Below are 14,554 nucleotides of genomic sequence, written 5' to 3'. Positions count from 1 at the left end.
AGTAGTTTTTTTACCGGCCTTTAACCATAACCCGCACAATAAGAAAAAGCTTCCACATGGCAACTGTGCCACTTCAACGCCCCAAGACGCGCCTTAAAGAATAAAATCCGTTTTTTCTGAAGTCCTCTCCTCGATGAGACTTTGGGTGCACATTGGGGCAGAGAAGTGAGCGAGCAGCTGGTCACGTCACAACTTTCTTTTACGGCCAATAAATGAAGCTACGTAAATCGTAACTTGACGGAAATAGCACTACTAGCGGTTTTTCGTGGTGATCTAAAACTTTTGCATTGACACTTTCTTCCTGAAGTCAATAATTAAAAAGTTAGCTAATTAGTCTTAACTAATTATTTAAGTTTAAAGAGCGGAAAAAATACTCAAGACTTGGCCACGCGACTATAAACAACCCTGAGTTAGTTTCACTGGACTAGGACACTTTGCCTTTTTTAAAAGTTTGGTTACATTTAGCTGGGACACCCTGTATATACCGGGTGTCCCAGCTAACTTGAACCAAGGGTTTAAAAATGAAATATTGGAGTCAGGAGAGTGAAACTACCTGCATATTGGTGATAGGCATTTGGCGCACCACGGGAAATTTTTTGTATCGCAATTACTTAACTAGTAATTAAGATAATTTTTTTAAATTTTTTAATATTGACTTTAGACACTAAATGTGATTCGCAAAGTTGGAGAGCACTTTCAGAAACCCGCATTCCATTATTCGCCATAAAGAAAACCTTACGTGTACCTCTTTTTCCGAGCTCGAAAGAAAGCCCGCGAAATACAAAAAAAATCACGTGACGAGCACATTTGCGCGTCGCGATCGTGCTGCTCTCAACCGTGCTTTCAGTGAACGAAATCAGCTCCGGCCTTTATTCGACGGCCCCGTTGCAGCGGCAGGCCGATATCTTGGCGGGGGTTTTTCGTCCGCGTCAGCTAGTTGGCACCCGGCGACGACGACTTAGTCCCAATCTGATAAGATACTGAGATGGCGAGTCTGCTTTGTCACTCAGAAGCAAAAGAGAAATACAGGGAATAATGTTTCGCCGCGAGGTGTTGGCGGCTGTGTGTTGCAGTTTCCTAATGAGGATTTTGAAAGCTGGAAGCAGCGGTGAAGCACAGTTTGTCGTGTGCTCTTCTTATGCCACTCTCATGCGAGACTGAATCTTTGGTGTAGTGATTACTAGCACTGCAGACATGCCGTTTACAAATGAAGAGAAAGCAGACATGGTTCTGGCTCTAGGTGCATGTCATGGGAACAGAAGGCGCGCTGCAGACCTTATGCAACAATGGCACCCAGGCAGGCGGCCAAGTTCAGTAACGATCCTGCGTGCCTTCGAGACGCTGCGACGGATGGGCAGTTTTACGTCCACACGACACAGAGCACCTGTTTTTGACGAGGACTTCGAGACGCATATTTTATCGCTGTTCGCTCTGGAACCCCAAGCAAGCGTGCGCAGCGTGAGCGAGGATACCGGAGTCTCCAGGTCATCAGTTTGGCGAATACTGCGCAAACACCGCCTGCATCCGTACCACGTACAGCTTCATCAAAATCTGTTGCCACGGGACTTCCAAAACAGGACCGATTTTGCTAATTGGATTCTGATAAAGATGCAGGACGACCCGGATTTTTTGAACAAAGTGATATGGAGTGACGAAGCTAGTTTTTCGCGCAATTCACAGGTGAACCTGCACAATGCTCATTACTGGAGCGATTCAAATCCCTACTGGGTTTTACAGACGCAGCACCAGTACCAGTGGTCATTTAGTGTTTGGTGTGGACTTTTCGACGGTAGTTTGATCGGGCCTGTGTTTTTCGACCAGACGCTGACAGCAGATCGCTACACCAATGATATCCTCAGAGGACCCGTTGACGACTTCCTTTCGGATCTACCGCTCGCCAGGGCCACAAATGTGTGGTTTCAACACGATGGCGCCCCCGCGCACAGCAGCGCCAAGGCTCGGACCTGGCTCGACGCAGCGTTCCCGCAGAAATGGATAGGACGACTAGGTCCCGTGAACTGGCCAGCCAGGTCTCCTGATATGACACCTCTGGACTACTTTTTGTGGGGTCATATCAAGGACAAGGTGTACAGCACACCAACTTCCACACCGCAAGACCTTAAAGACAAAATAACGGAAGTCTGTTTAAACATGCCTGAGGCTGTCATACGAAATGCAACGGCTGATTTGGTTACAAGATGCCATAGCTGTATCGTCGCACAAGGTGACCTATTCGAGCACTTTTTATAATTGGTAAGAAACCGAAATGAAATGGAGTCAGGACAACCGCATGCCACGGCTGTCATCGCCGCACAGCCAAGCCATAAACCGCCACTTTTATTTTCTTTGCAACTGGCAAATAAAACTCCTCTCATTTGAAAACTTCGAGCTTGGCAGTCTTTATCGCGACTGCAAAGCGCAGCGCACTCGCTGCAATTTACACCGTCACGCGCGAACTGGCTGACACGGCCGAAGAAACCACCACCAAGATATCGGCCTGCCTCTGAAACGGGGCCGCCGAATGAATACCGGAGCTGATTTCGTTCACTGAAAGCACGGTTGAGAGCAGCACGATCGCGGCGCGCGAATGCGCTCGTCACGTGGTTTTTTTTGTATTTCGCGGGCTTTCTTTCGAGCTCGAAAAAAGAGGTACACGTAAGGTTTTCTTTATGGCGAATAATGGAATGGGGGTTTCTGAAAGTGCTCTCCAACTTTGCGAATCACACTTAGTGTCTAAAGTCAATATTAAAAATTTAAAAAAATTATTTTAATTACTAGTTAAGTAATTGCAATACAAAAAATTTCCTGTGGTGCGCCAAATGCCTGTCACCAATATGCAGGTAGTTTCACTCTCCTGACCCCAATATTTCATTTTTAAACCCTTGGTTCAAGTTAGCTGGGACACCCGGTATATATATATATATATATATATATATATATATATATATATATATATATATATATATATATATATAAAATCTCTTGGCACCCTAACCCAAGCAACCCAAGTCCCATCGATGGCAGCATCTGTCATAGAAGAGCAGTGGCGCGTCTTAACCGCTGCACCACTGCGCCAGGAATGGTAGGAAGACTCCCGGGGACCTATGAATGGAGAGAATCACCAGTTCCACATATGGACATTAACCCATTGTCGCTATCCAAACAAGTGCCATCGGTGAACACTGGATCTGAACTCCAGAATCGAAGAGAAAACCGAACTGCTACCGGACCTAATTCGTATTTGGCTTAACTACGCAAATCGACTGCCATTTTTTTTAGCAAGAGAGGACGCCTAGTTTAAGCCATGCCCGTTTGGGTGCATGTCGACCCACTTAGAGGAAATTTGCAGCACGCGAGCCCAGGCTAGGGATGTCGACGCCTCTGGCGGGTCAGTCGATATACGACAGTGGTGGCAGGGTGGCGCAAATTATGTTGCGACCGCGGCCGTTTTTCTCATTTTTTTTGCATGTGAAGAAACGTACTACCTAGTGGCTGCCGTGAATTCACTCCAGGTTCTCCGCAGGGTTACGGACGTCCTGTCTACGTGTGCCCAGGCGACGTCCACGGGTGCGCTGATCTGCAAGCGGCTCGAGGACTTCGCGGCCGTCGCCGACAGCGTGCGGACCAACGGACGAATATCCCTCCGGTAAAGCGGTGTGCTTGCGGAAATTGTGTACTTTGGAGGGACAGAGGTCTCCAAGATGTGCGGAAAGCGATATAGGCTCATATGGGTGACGTTTCGGCCAATGGTCGGCTCATTTCGCTTTAGCATGAATGGCGGAGCGTGACCCTGACTTTCGCTGTCGCAATTACTGTTTATTTATTATTCTGTTGTTAGCCGCCGGCTAATAAAAATAATGGTTTATGGCGGTTTAACGTCCCAAAGCGACTTAGGCTATGAAGGACGCTTCGGCACTCATGCTCACGCGTAATGGAGACTTTTGTCCCTATAATCTTTCCCAGACGTGTCAGGCGTACCGATGCCCCGAGCGGCCTTGCAGTTCTTTTTTTTTACACGGGTGGTCTGCGCATGCGCGTCTCTCCTCCTCTGCCCTCGTCCGAGTTTCACTGGTTAAATACTAGAGTTTCTGTATATGCTCCCGAATACAAACCGCCAGCGCCAGCTGGCGGTAGCTGCAAGCACACTTGCCACTCGGCATGCCCAGTTGGTGCCCCGTGAAAGCGGATCGTGCCTACAACCACCGGTGCCGCCCAACGTTTTTAGATCCCTTTCAGTTTGCAAGCTCCCCCGCGCCGCGCCCGAGAAAGCGGCCCCCGTCCGCTTCCACTCACCACGCGGCGCTGCTGTCGCTGCCGGCCTAGAGTTCCTATATATGTATATGCTCCCTGCGGGAGCATATACAGGAACTCTATGTCGGCCTAGGGTGCCTCGATGCGCGCGCGCTATGTCGGCCCGGAGGCGCCGGAGCGCTCGCGCTTGGCAGTTGCTGTGATAGCCTGTTCTCATCCGCGGTAACATTGGGAGCGAACACGTCGAACTCAAATTTGCTGTACTTTTGGAGCTGTCACGTTGAAACTTCAGCCTCATGGTTAAAGAAATGTTTCACCTGGCTAGTAAGGGTGAGATAAAGAGCAGGCTGATGCCAGTTCGCAAAAAACCAATCGTTTGCATTGCGCTTTATTGCATCACGTTTGCGACGTTTAGCGCTTATGATATGCGTATGTTGGAGTAGAGCTATCAATATTTCTTCGGGAGAATGCACGAAACATTAATGAAAGGATAAAAGTAGCGATGTTCCGCTTCTAGATCAGTCACGAAATTCCGCGCTATATTATCAACGAAGCACCGCACATGCGAGCAGCATTTTGCACGTTCTTTAGAATTCCAATTTCAGAGAACACAACTATAAATGCAGACACACTTAGCTGGATGCAGGGAGGGAATAACTATAGAAGAGCTTTTTATTTGCAATGATAGCACAGACAGGAGCAGCGTACTGCACTTTCATTTTTAGAATGTTAATTTCATTGAACAAAGACAAGCATTAAATGCAGACACACTAAGTCGGAAGCACGGAGGGAATGGCTACTTGAAGGCGAGCTGTTTTATTTGCAATGACAATATTTCTCTGTTCTCTAGCCGACGGTTCACGTCTCTCGCCTAGAAGTGGATGCGTGTCACTATGACAAAATGCAGCACTTCGCATGTAAAAGTGGCCATATGCTCTGCACATCCAAGCCGAACAAGGTTTTGCAATTCAAGCTCGTCTAGCAGCTCCCAAAAAACGTCCCTTTCAAAAACGGGACCTTCCTTCAAAGAAATCGGGATTGCTTTGTTTACAATGTTGGTAAACTCTAGCATCTTTTTGGTGGGATGCTTTAAGCACCCTTGCTTGAAGCTTTTGTATACTGTAAGATAAGCGTCACTGCCAACAACTGGCACAGGACAGCTGATATCTTCCATGCTGATATCTGCTGGCTGCTCCAAATCAGGCGGCGGTGACCATGGCGTAGACGCGAAGGGCCACGCTGGTCGGGCAAACAGCATGGCGAGCGCCACCGCACGGCAGGAAACGGAAAGGCGACAATCCGCGCACCGCAGCTTTCAAACTGAAAGGGATCTAAAAACGTTGGTGCCGCCCACGGGCTCTTCGACGATTGGATGGCGTCGCGAAGCAAAAGACACAGTGGAACGGGAGGCGACGCGGAAGGAATTAGGCCGGGAAACAACCCATCAGTAGCATGCGAATATATGTGGGACCAATCAGCGTGTACGTAGTGGTGCCCCGCGGAAGCGGCGCACGCTAGTGCGCAGGACCCCATGGGGGCGCTAGATGGCGCCACGTTCCCGTCGGCTGCGTGCGCGCCTACCGCGTCGGTACCAATCAGCGTGTACGTGGTGGTGCCCCGTGGAAGCGGCTCACGCTAGGGTGCTAGGGTGCAGGACGCCGTGAGGGCGCCAGATGGCGCCACGTTCCCGTCGGCTGCGTGCGCGACTGCCGCATCGGGACCAGTCAGCGCGTAGGTAGTGGTGCCCCGCGGGAGCGGCTCACGCTAGTGTGCAGGACGCCACGGGGGCGCTGGATGGCACCACGTTCCCGTCGGCTGCGTGCGCGACTGCCGCGTCGGGACCAGTCAGCGTGTACGTAGTGGTGCCCCGCGGAAGCGGCTCATGCTAGTGTGCAGGACGCCACGGGGGCGCTGGATGGCACCACGTTCCCGTCGGCTGCGTGCGCGACTGCCGCGTCGGGACCAGTCAGCGTGTACGTAGTGGTGCCCCGCGGAAGTGGCTCGCGCTAGTGTGCAGGACGCCACGGGGGCGCTGGATGGCACCACGTTCCCGTCGGCTGCGTGCGCGACTGCCGCGTCGGGACCAGTCAGCGTGTACGTAGTGGTGCCCCGCGGAAGTGGCTCACGCTAGTGTGCAGGACGCCACGGGGGCGCTGGATGGCACCACGTTCCCGTCGGCTGCGTGCGCGACTGCCGCGTCGGGACCAGTCAGCGTGTACGTAGTGGTGCCCCGCGGAAGCGGCTCACGCTAGTGTGCAGGACGCCACGGGGGCGCTGGATGGCACCACGTTCCCGTCGGCTGCGTGCGCGACTGCCGCGTCGGGACCAGTCAGCGTGTACGTAGTGGTGCCCCGCGGAAGCGGCTCACGCTAGTGTGCAGGACGCCACGGGGGCGCTGGATGGCACCACGTTCCCGTCGGCTGCGTGCGCGACTGCCGCGTCGAGACCAGTCAGCGTGTACGTAGTGGTGCCCCGCGGAAGCGGCTCACGCTAGTGTGCAGGACGCCATGGGGGCGCAGGATGGTGCTACGTTCCCGTCGGCTGCGTGCGCGCCTGCCGCGTCGGGACCAGTCAGCGTGTACTTAGTGGTGCCCCGTGGGAGCGGCTCACGCTAGTGTGCAGGACGCCACGGGGACGCTGGATGGCGCCACGTTCCAGTCGGCTGCGTGCGCGCCTGCCGCGTCGTTACCAATCAGCGTGTACGTGGTGGTGCCCCATGGAAGCGGCTCACGCTAGTGTGCAGGACGCCATTGGGGCGCAGGATGGTGCTACGTTCCCGTCGGCTGCGTGCGCGCCTGCCGCGTCGGGACCAGTCAGCGTGTACGTAGTGGTGCCCCGCGGAAGCGACTCACGCTAGTGTGCAGGACGCCATGGGGGCGCTGGATGGCACCACGTTCCCGTCGGCTGCGTGCGCGACTGCTGCGTCGGGACCAGTCAGTGTGTACGTAGTGGTGCCCCGCGGAAGCGGCTCACGCTAGTGTGCAGGACGCCATGGGGGCGCAGGATGGTGCCACGTTCCCGTCGGCTGCGTGCGCACCTGCCGCGTCAAGACCAGTCAGCGTGTACGTAGTCGTGCCCCGCGGAAGCGGCTCACGCTAGTGTGTAGGACGCCATGGGGGCGCTGGATGGCACCACGTTCCCGTCGGCTGCGTGCGCGCCTGCCGCGTCGTTACCAATCAGCGTGTACGTGGTGGTGCCCCATGGAAGCGGCTCACGCTAGTGTGCAGGACGCCATGGGCGCAGGATGGTGCCACGTTCCCGTCGGCTGCGTGCGCACCTGCCGCGTCAAGACCAGTCAGCGTGTACGTAGTCGTGCCCCGCGGAAGCGACTCACGCTAGTGCGCAGGACGCCACGGGGGCGCTGGATGGCGCCACGTTCCCGTCGGCTGCGTGCGCGACTGCCGCGTCAAGACCAGTCAGCGTGTACGTAGTCGTGCCCCGCGGAAGCGACTCACGCTAGTGTGCAGGACGCCACGGGGGCGCTGCTTGATGGCACCACGTTCCCGTCGGCTGCGTGCGCGACTGCTGCGTCGGGACCAGTCAGCGTGTACGTAGTGGTGCCCCGCGGAAGCGGCTCACGCTAGTGTGCAGGACGCCACGGGGGCGCTGGATGGCACCACGTTCCCGTCGGCTGCGTGCGCGACTGCTGCGTCGGGACCAGTCAGCGTGTACGTAGTGGTGCCCCGCGGAAGCGGCTCACGCTAGTGTGCAGGACGCTATGGGGGCGCCAGATGGCGCCACGTTCCCGTCGGCTGCGTCGGGACCAATAAGCGCGTATGTAGTGGTGCCCCGCGGAGGCGGATCACGCTAGCGGATCCAGGATAGCGCAGTGCTATAACTCTAACTCCCTATTGTCCCGAAGCGACTCAGGCTATGAGGGACGCCGTAGTGAAGGGCTCCGGAAATTTCGACCACCTGGGGTTCTTTAACGTGCACTGACATCGCACGTTACACTGGCCTCTAGAATTTCGCCTCGATCTAAATTCGGCCGCCGCGGCCGGGATCAAGCCCGCTTTCAGCCGTGTGCCTTTTAAAACAGAATTCAGACGACTGCACTCGGAGTTTATGGCAGCGGCCGCCCAAAACTGACGCCGTCGGGACTTAACTAAGAAGAGCATCACTAAAGCTCCTGGATTTGGAGTTCGCGGCGTGCGGCTGTCGTGACACTGCTGCTAAATGTTTAGAAGCTATAGGAATTTCGAATGTAATGGATGGAACTGAAAACATGATTTTCGAGATTGGTGAGGATGAGCAGAGTCCGACCAGCGGCTGCAGTGATAGTGTTAAGAACCTCAAAGGTATCTTGCAACTATGTGCTAGGTATAGCGTTAAACTGTACACGCTACAATGAAGTAGTTTCCTGAAAATACATTTCGAAAATTCAACTGAAAATGCCACTTTAGTGCAAGGGCCTCACCCCGCCGAAATCATTGAAAAAGGGCGGCCTCTTGTCGAGTGGTATGATTTAAACAGCGCAAGGCCGAAGGCCAAAGGATAGAGCGGAAGAAAGAAGGAAACGGACTACACAGCGCTGTGTTGTCCATTTCCTTCTTTCTTCCGCTCACTTCTTTGGCCTTAGGCGTTGCGCTGTTTCAATCGTATCATGCATAACCAACTCGCCCATCAGTTCGTGCTTTCTTGTCGAGTGTGTACGGTATATTCGCATGTGCTGTATGGGATTTAAAGACGATAGTTGTTAATTGTGCTTTGACCCGACTACTACCTCCCGTGTCGGGATGCCGGTGGGTTTAGTCGGCAGGAATCACGAGCGTTTTCGCTTGGGCACAACACGACGTGAAGGACGTCGTCCAACGCAACGTTCATTCACTTAAGGTTGCGCAGAAATGTGTAATGCTCGTCACAAAAGCATGGACAACGCTTCAGGAAGTAGATACCTTTAGCATATATTGCGCACCGCGAGTCGCCACTGGTAAATTGGTGTTTGAGGAAAGGAAATGACGCAGTATCTGTTTCACTGTAAACTAAAGGCGCCAAGAAACCACACACACACACACAAGACAAGAGAACGGGACATAGCGCCTGACACACACATAAAAGGGCCCACTGTACTAGAAATGTAGCATAAGAGAACTTCTTGCTGGGCTAGTTGGTAATTCATTGTAAACTAAAGGCGCCAAAAAACCACGCACACACACACAAGACAAGAGAACGGGATAGAGCGCCAGAGCGGACAGAGCGTCTTGTGTGTGTGGGGGGTTTTTTGGCGCCTTTAGTTTACAATGAATTTCCAACTAGCCCAGCAAGAAATTCTCTTATCTGTCTCGCATATCTCGGCGGACACCTGAACCGCGCCGTAAGGGAAGGGAGGAAGGTGGGAGTGAAACAGGAAAGAGAGGAAGAGGTGTCTGTAAGTTCAGTGCCAATGACGAAACAGCGCGTGCTGCTCATGGAAGCAGTGACTTAGCGCTCTTATCGAGCGCCTGTCTGCCGCAGTCGCAGCTATAGCCTTGGTGCCGTCGGTTGTCATCATTTCGTCAATCTCTCACGTAGTATCGTGGGCGGTATTTCCGGCGCACTCTGAACGTTCAGTTCCCGAATCGATAAACCAATAAACCAACCAATCCGTAAAAGCTGCAAATTCAATCGCGAATATCTCAATACCTGTTGCACTTAGGGACATGCTTCAAATTCTGTTTACTTTGAATCACTAATGTCTCCAAAATTGCGGTTGCAATATGCAGCGAGTGAAGAGTTGAAAAATAGTTAACAAAATTTGTCCAATTAATTAATTTTGACCGCTATTTCCTTATCGTGTGTCCGCCGAGCCGAATATACATTCCATGAAGGCGGCATTCACGATACTATCAGCGCCTTCTTTTTAAAAATCAACGGTAAAATAAAACACCCTATATGGGTCATAAAACAACATCGCGCGTGTTAGAGAGAGGTTGGTCAAATGGTCCTTGATAATCACAAAGTGAACAAGGGAGTGGAAAACCTCAGGGTGCTTGCCAGCGTTTCGACTAGAGGACTTGTGTTGTCGAAACGCTGGCAGGCGCCCTGATGCTTTTCCTCCCTTGTTCGATTAACATGCACGTTCGTTTTCCGCGCTGCCCTCTCACGATGAAGCCTGGATTTCTTTCTGCAGGCCACGCTTCGTTATCCGACCTTCATTCGATGTGGCGTAAGCATTCAATGTGTGGTTTAGCTTCCCGAAGTTGCTCATAGGCTGTGGTAGACGTCGTAGTGGAACTCTCGGTTTTTGTTTAACCCTAGCAGCACTGCTGATCGGCCCAATCTTGGCTGGGCCTTCAGGGACCAGAGTGAAACCATCCATTTCCAATAATGGGCCAATTACCTGTGTGGCTTGAGTTTGAACCACCTGGGGTTCCTTACAAACTCTGTGATGCCGCAGAATACGCGGGCGTTCTCATTTCGCCTCCATCGTAAAGACTGAGCTCCATGTACGCGAAAAAGTAAGCGACGAGGCGGCGCGGCGACGACGGCTGGCTGTCGCTCCTTCGCCCACCGGCCAAGCTACATGCATAGCGACAACGCGAACGCGAAATGGAGACGACGATCAGTGTTGCTGGCATAATACACCGCAAGGCTGTTTGCGTGTATAGCAAGAGTCACATTATTTGCAAGGATTAAAATTTTGGGCAGAAAAATGTCAAATAAAACGTGTTTACAGCTTTGTCATTGCATGTCATTGCAGGTCATTTTATGTTATTGTCACGGGCGCACACCTGTTTGAACCTCGCGCGCTTTCTGACCTCAAACGACGCATACTCGCTAAGCCTAGCAGCACAGTAAACACAAGCAGTCTGAAAATCTGGGGTGTTTTATAGCTAAAATTTTGTGGTTGAGGCAAGTTCAGACAAAGCGAAAGCTTCGTGCGCATTTAGTTTGCCGTGAACGTGGGGCACAGCGTGGCGACAACGACGAATCGGTGGTGAAGCAAGATTCCCGGCCAGAGCCGGCAAGAGGCTCGGTAGTGACGTACGCTGCCAGATTAGCTGCTATTGGCTAATCGCGTTGGCAACTTCCGGGCGACGAGTGAAATTTTCTGTGAGTGCAGATCCGAGCGACACGACAAGCGACACGGGTATTTCGCTTCGCGCGACGGTGTCTCTCGTCGCTTGCCGCTGTCGCGTTCGCGTTCGCGTGAGTTTTCGCGTACATGGAGTTCAGTAACGCGGCCGCCGCGACCGGGATTTCAACCTGCGTCCTTGAGCTCACTAGCCGAACGCCGTAACCAATCCAATTCTAATCCGTTGTTTTTGCGACAGCTTTTAGGTGGTCTATAAAAAAAATCCCCGCTTCTCTGTCACAAACTTCACTTATTGGTTGAGAGGGTCGTGACTTCATCAGCATCGCCAAATTTGAAAATGTGAGGTCTATAATGTTCGAGTACCTTCCACTGGATGATCCCATGGAATTATACTAATCCTACGCACTAATCAGTTTAATTCAGAAATTAATCCGCGTTAATCTTCACTAATTCACCCATCAATCTCAACTAGTCCCATCTTAATCAATCCACCCAACAAACTCCACTAATCCACTTTTATCGGGCCGCCGCGGTAGCTCAGTGGTTATGGCGCTCGGCTGCTGACCCGAAAGACGCGGGTAAGATGCGGGCTCGATCCCAGCCGCGGCGGTTGAATTTCGATGGAGGTGAAATTCTAGAGGCCCGTGTACTGCGCGATCAGTGCGCGTTAAAGGTGGTCTAAAATTCCGGAGCCCTTCACTACGGTGTCCCCATAGCCTTAGTCGCTTAAACCAAGCCATAAACCTCGTCCACCTTAATCCATTTTCTAGGGCGGGGCTACCTGCATAATTCTGGGGACTTTTTAGAACAGTCTTCTTTCTTCTCTTGTCTGCAGCTGCCGGAACAGGATGTGCAGCATCCTGCTGGACTGCCTGCTGGGTGCCTGCCTCGCCTGGGCCGTGCACTGGGACAACGGCTTCTCGGAGGAAGTGCCTTGGGCCTCCCTCGAGTGGACGGAGGTCGGTGTGTAGGCGCTGGGGACAGATTGATGTTAATGCAAAGAGACTACTTTTATTGAAAAAAAAGTTCTTTTATGATAAGTTGTAGAAAAGAGGAAAGGAACAAATACGGGTATCGTTGCCACCTGCTGTTTTCACGAGCAGCCTGCGATGACTTCATGAGTGATTTTCGGGTGCGGACCCCAGTTTCTGCGCCACACCGCCATTCAGTTTCAAAACAAGATCGTGGAGTACTTTTCGGTCTTGATGTCACACGAGTTCGCGTCGAGGGGGGGGGGGGGGGAGAAAAATGTGTCTTTTTTAAATCTAATTTTTTCAGCATACAACGCGTCATTTGCTTTCTTAGAAGCAGAAATCTATTTTTCCTGACGACAAAAATTAGGTGGGGTTTGTCCGCAGCGTCCGCTCTTAAAGAATAGCGCGATCCACGATCCGCTACCGTAACCCACTTCCGCGGGGCACCACTGCGTACGTGCTGATTGGTTCCGATGCGGTAGGCAAGCGCTGCTGACGGGCACGTGGCGCCATCTAGCGCCCGCATGTCGTTCTGAGCATGCGCAGTGGAGCCTCGCGGAAGCTGGTCACGGCAGCGGATCGTGCACTTAAGAGGAGCCCCAATAGCGGGCGCTGACATCGGGGCCCTACTTAAAAAAGTTGTATGATGCGATAACCTCATGGGCTCTTTTATTATTTTTTTTGCAGACAGTGGTGCAGCACCTGCAGGCGCTCGTCCAGTGGCTGATGGGCGCCCCCGCCGGCCTGAAGCTGAACGCGGCACTGAATAACGCTTTGGGCCGCTTCTTCCTCTACCACATCAGCCTCTGGAAGAGTGAGTCCGCTCTCTTCCATCGTCTCTGCAGCACGTCGTACACGAAAACCCCTGCCTTCCCCTTTCTGCAATATTTTTTTTCGTAGCGTTGTAGCGCTGGTTTTCTATGTTTAAGCCGATGTACCTTCATCTGCGTTGCATTTCTTTGAGACTACGAACGAGCGCACACAAGCAACGCGTAAGTGCAGCTGCAGCTGACTGAAAAAAACGACAGAGCCGGTCCCAATATACGACAGAAATTTTTGTCGTCTTGTCGTTACGACAGATTTTTCTGTAGTATTGAGAAGTTGTCTGTTGTTCCTGCAGAACTGACACTGTCGTTACGACAGGAGATTGCCCATTACTACAGAAAGTCCTGTTGTTACTACAAGAAAATCTGTTGTCAGGTCGCAGAATACTACAGGAAAATTCAGGGGGGCACTTCGTTGACCTAAAGTGCGGTGAGGCGAAAGCCTTAAGCGCGGTGTTCCTGCTTGTATCACTGATGCGTTGTTAAGATGTTAGGCTTCGCTTCTAAGAGTGAAACGTGACAGCCAAGACGCTGCCAGGGAGTCCATAGAACGCCATTGCCCGTTCGGTTCTATGCCTTGCTCGTCGGTAAATTGCTTTTTGAGGAAAGGAAATGTATCTGTCTGCATATTTCGGTGGACACCTAAACCTCGCTGTAACAGGAAGGGAGGAAGATGGGAGTGAACGAAGACATGAGGCGCCTTTGTTCATTCTCAACCATCGAGCTGGCGTGGCGGAGGGGTTAGCATGCTCTTCTCGCACTCCGGAGAGCATGGTTCGATTCCCGAACTCGACCAATTCCTTACTAGGTTTTATTTACTTATCTGGCCTGACTAGAAAGGTTAATTGGGCTAATTGGGTAATTAAGCAGTTAACTAAACTCAGTCCCACTTACTTGGAGCATCACTATACGATCCCTTTAATTGGTTGCATGGTTACTAGCCAAAGTACTGTTGGCCCCGTCTGAAATTCGTGCACTGGGCGTCACGACCGTTTCGACCAATTGAAAAGCGTGACATTTCTGTCGACAGCTCCTGCTCACAACGATGAGGCATTAAAGGCTTCCGCCTTAAAATCTGTTGTGACAACAGAAAATTTTAAAGCGAAAGCATTTAATGCCTCATACTGTCGTGACCAAGTTGTGTTGGCTAGTGTGTCCGCGTTTCGGCGTCACTACTTTAAAAAGAAAGCCTGTGTCGAGGATGGGAATCGAACTAGGGCAAGTGGAGACGCTACCAATCCGCCACGAAGGCTCAGGGTTCGAGCATGAATAAAGGCGCTTCTAGTGAATTCATGAGTTTCGTAAATAAAATAAAAGAAATAAAAATGATAAAAGTAACAAAAGTAAACAAATAATCAAATATGACAAATAAAAAATACAAACTGTGCGCCAGGAGAGGCTTTCGCCTTGCAGTACTTTAGAGAGCCAAAGTGCCCTCTGAATTGTTTTCTGTTCTGCTTTTGGATGGGTGTCTCGTTTGTGTGCGAATA

The 14,554-nt window shown here is 51.9% G+C and overlaps 1 protein-coding gene across 1 annotated transcript in view; it reads left to right on the top strand.

The window, feature by feature from the left end:
* The window catches only part of PIG-Q (phosphatidylinositol glycan anchor biosynthesis class Q), a 34,478-nt gene that overhangs the window by 2,044 nt on the left and 17,880 nt on the right, over nucleotides 1–14,554 (top strand). The window contains exons 2-4 of the mRNA XM_089541038.1: nucleotides 3,524–3,646; nucleotides 12,102–12,225; nucleotides 12,928–13,054. Coding sequence (XP_089397164.1) covers nucleotides 3,524–3,646; nucleotides 12,102–12,225; nucleotides 12,928–13,054 — 374 coding nt within the window. The remainder of the gene's footprint in view (nucleotides 1–3,523; nucleotides 3,647–12,101; nucleotides 12,226–12,927; nucleotides 13,055–14,554) is intronic.

This window comes from Amblyomma mixtum, chromosome 4 (genome assembly GCF_055824585.1).
Source record: "Amblyomma mixtum isolate Tamu chromosome 4, ASM5582458v1, whole genome shotgun sequence".
Taxonomy (NCBI): Eukaryota; Metazoa; Arthropoda; class Arachnida; order Ixodida; family Ixodidae; genus Amblyomma; species Amblyomma mixtum.
The sequence above is the reverse complement of the archived record's forward strand: the minus strand, read 5'-3'. Positions and strand labels throughout refer to the sequence as shown.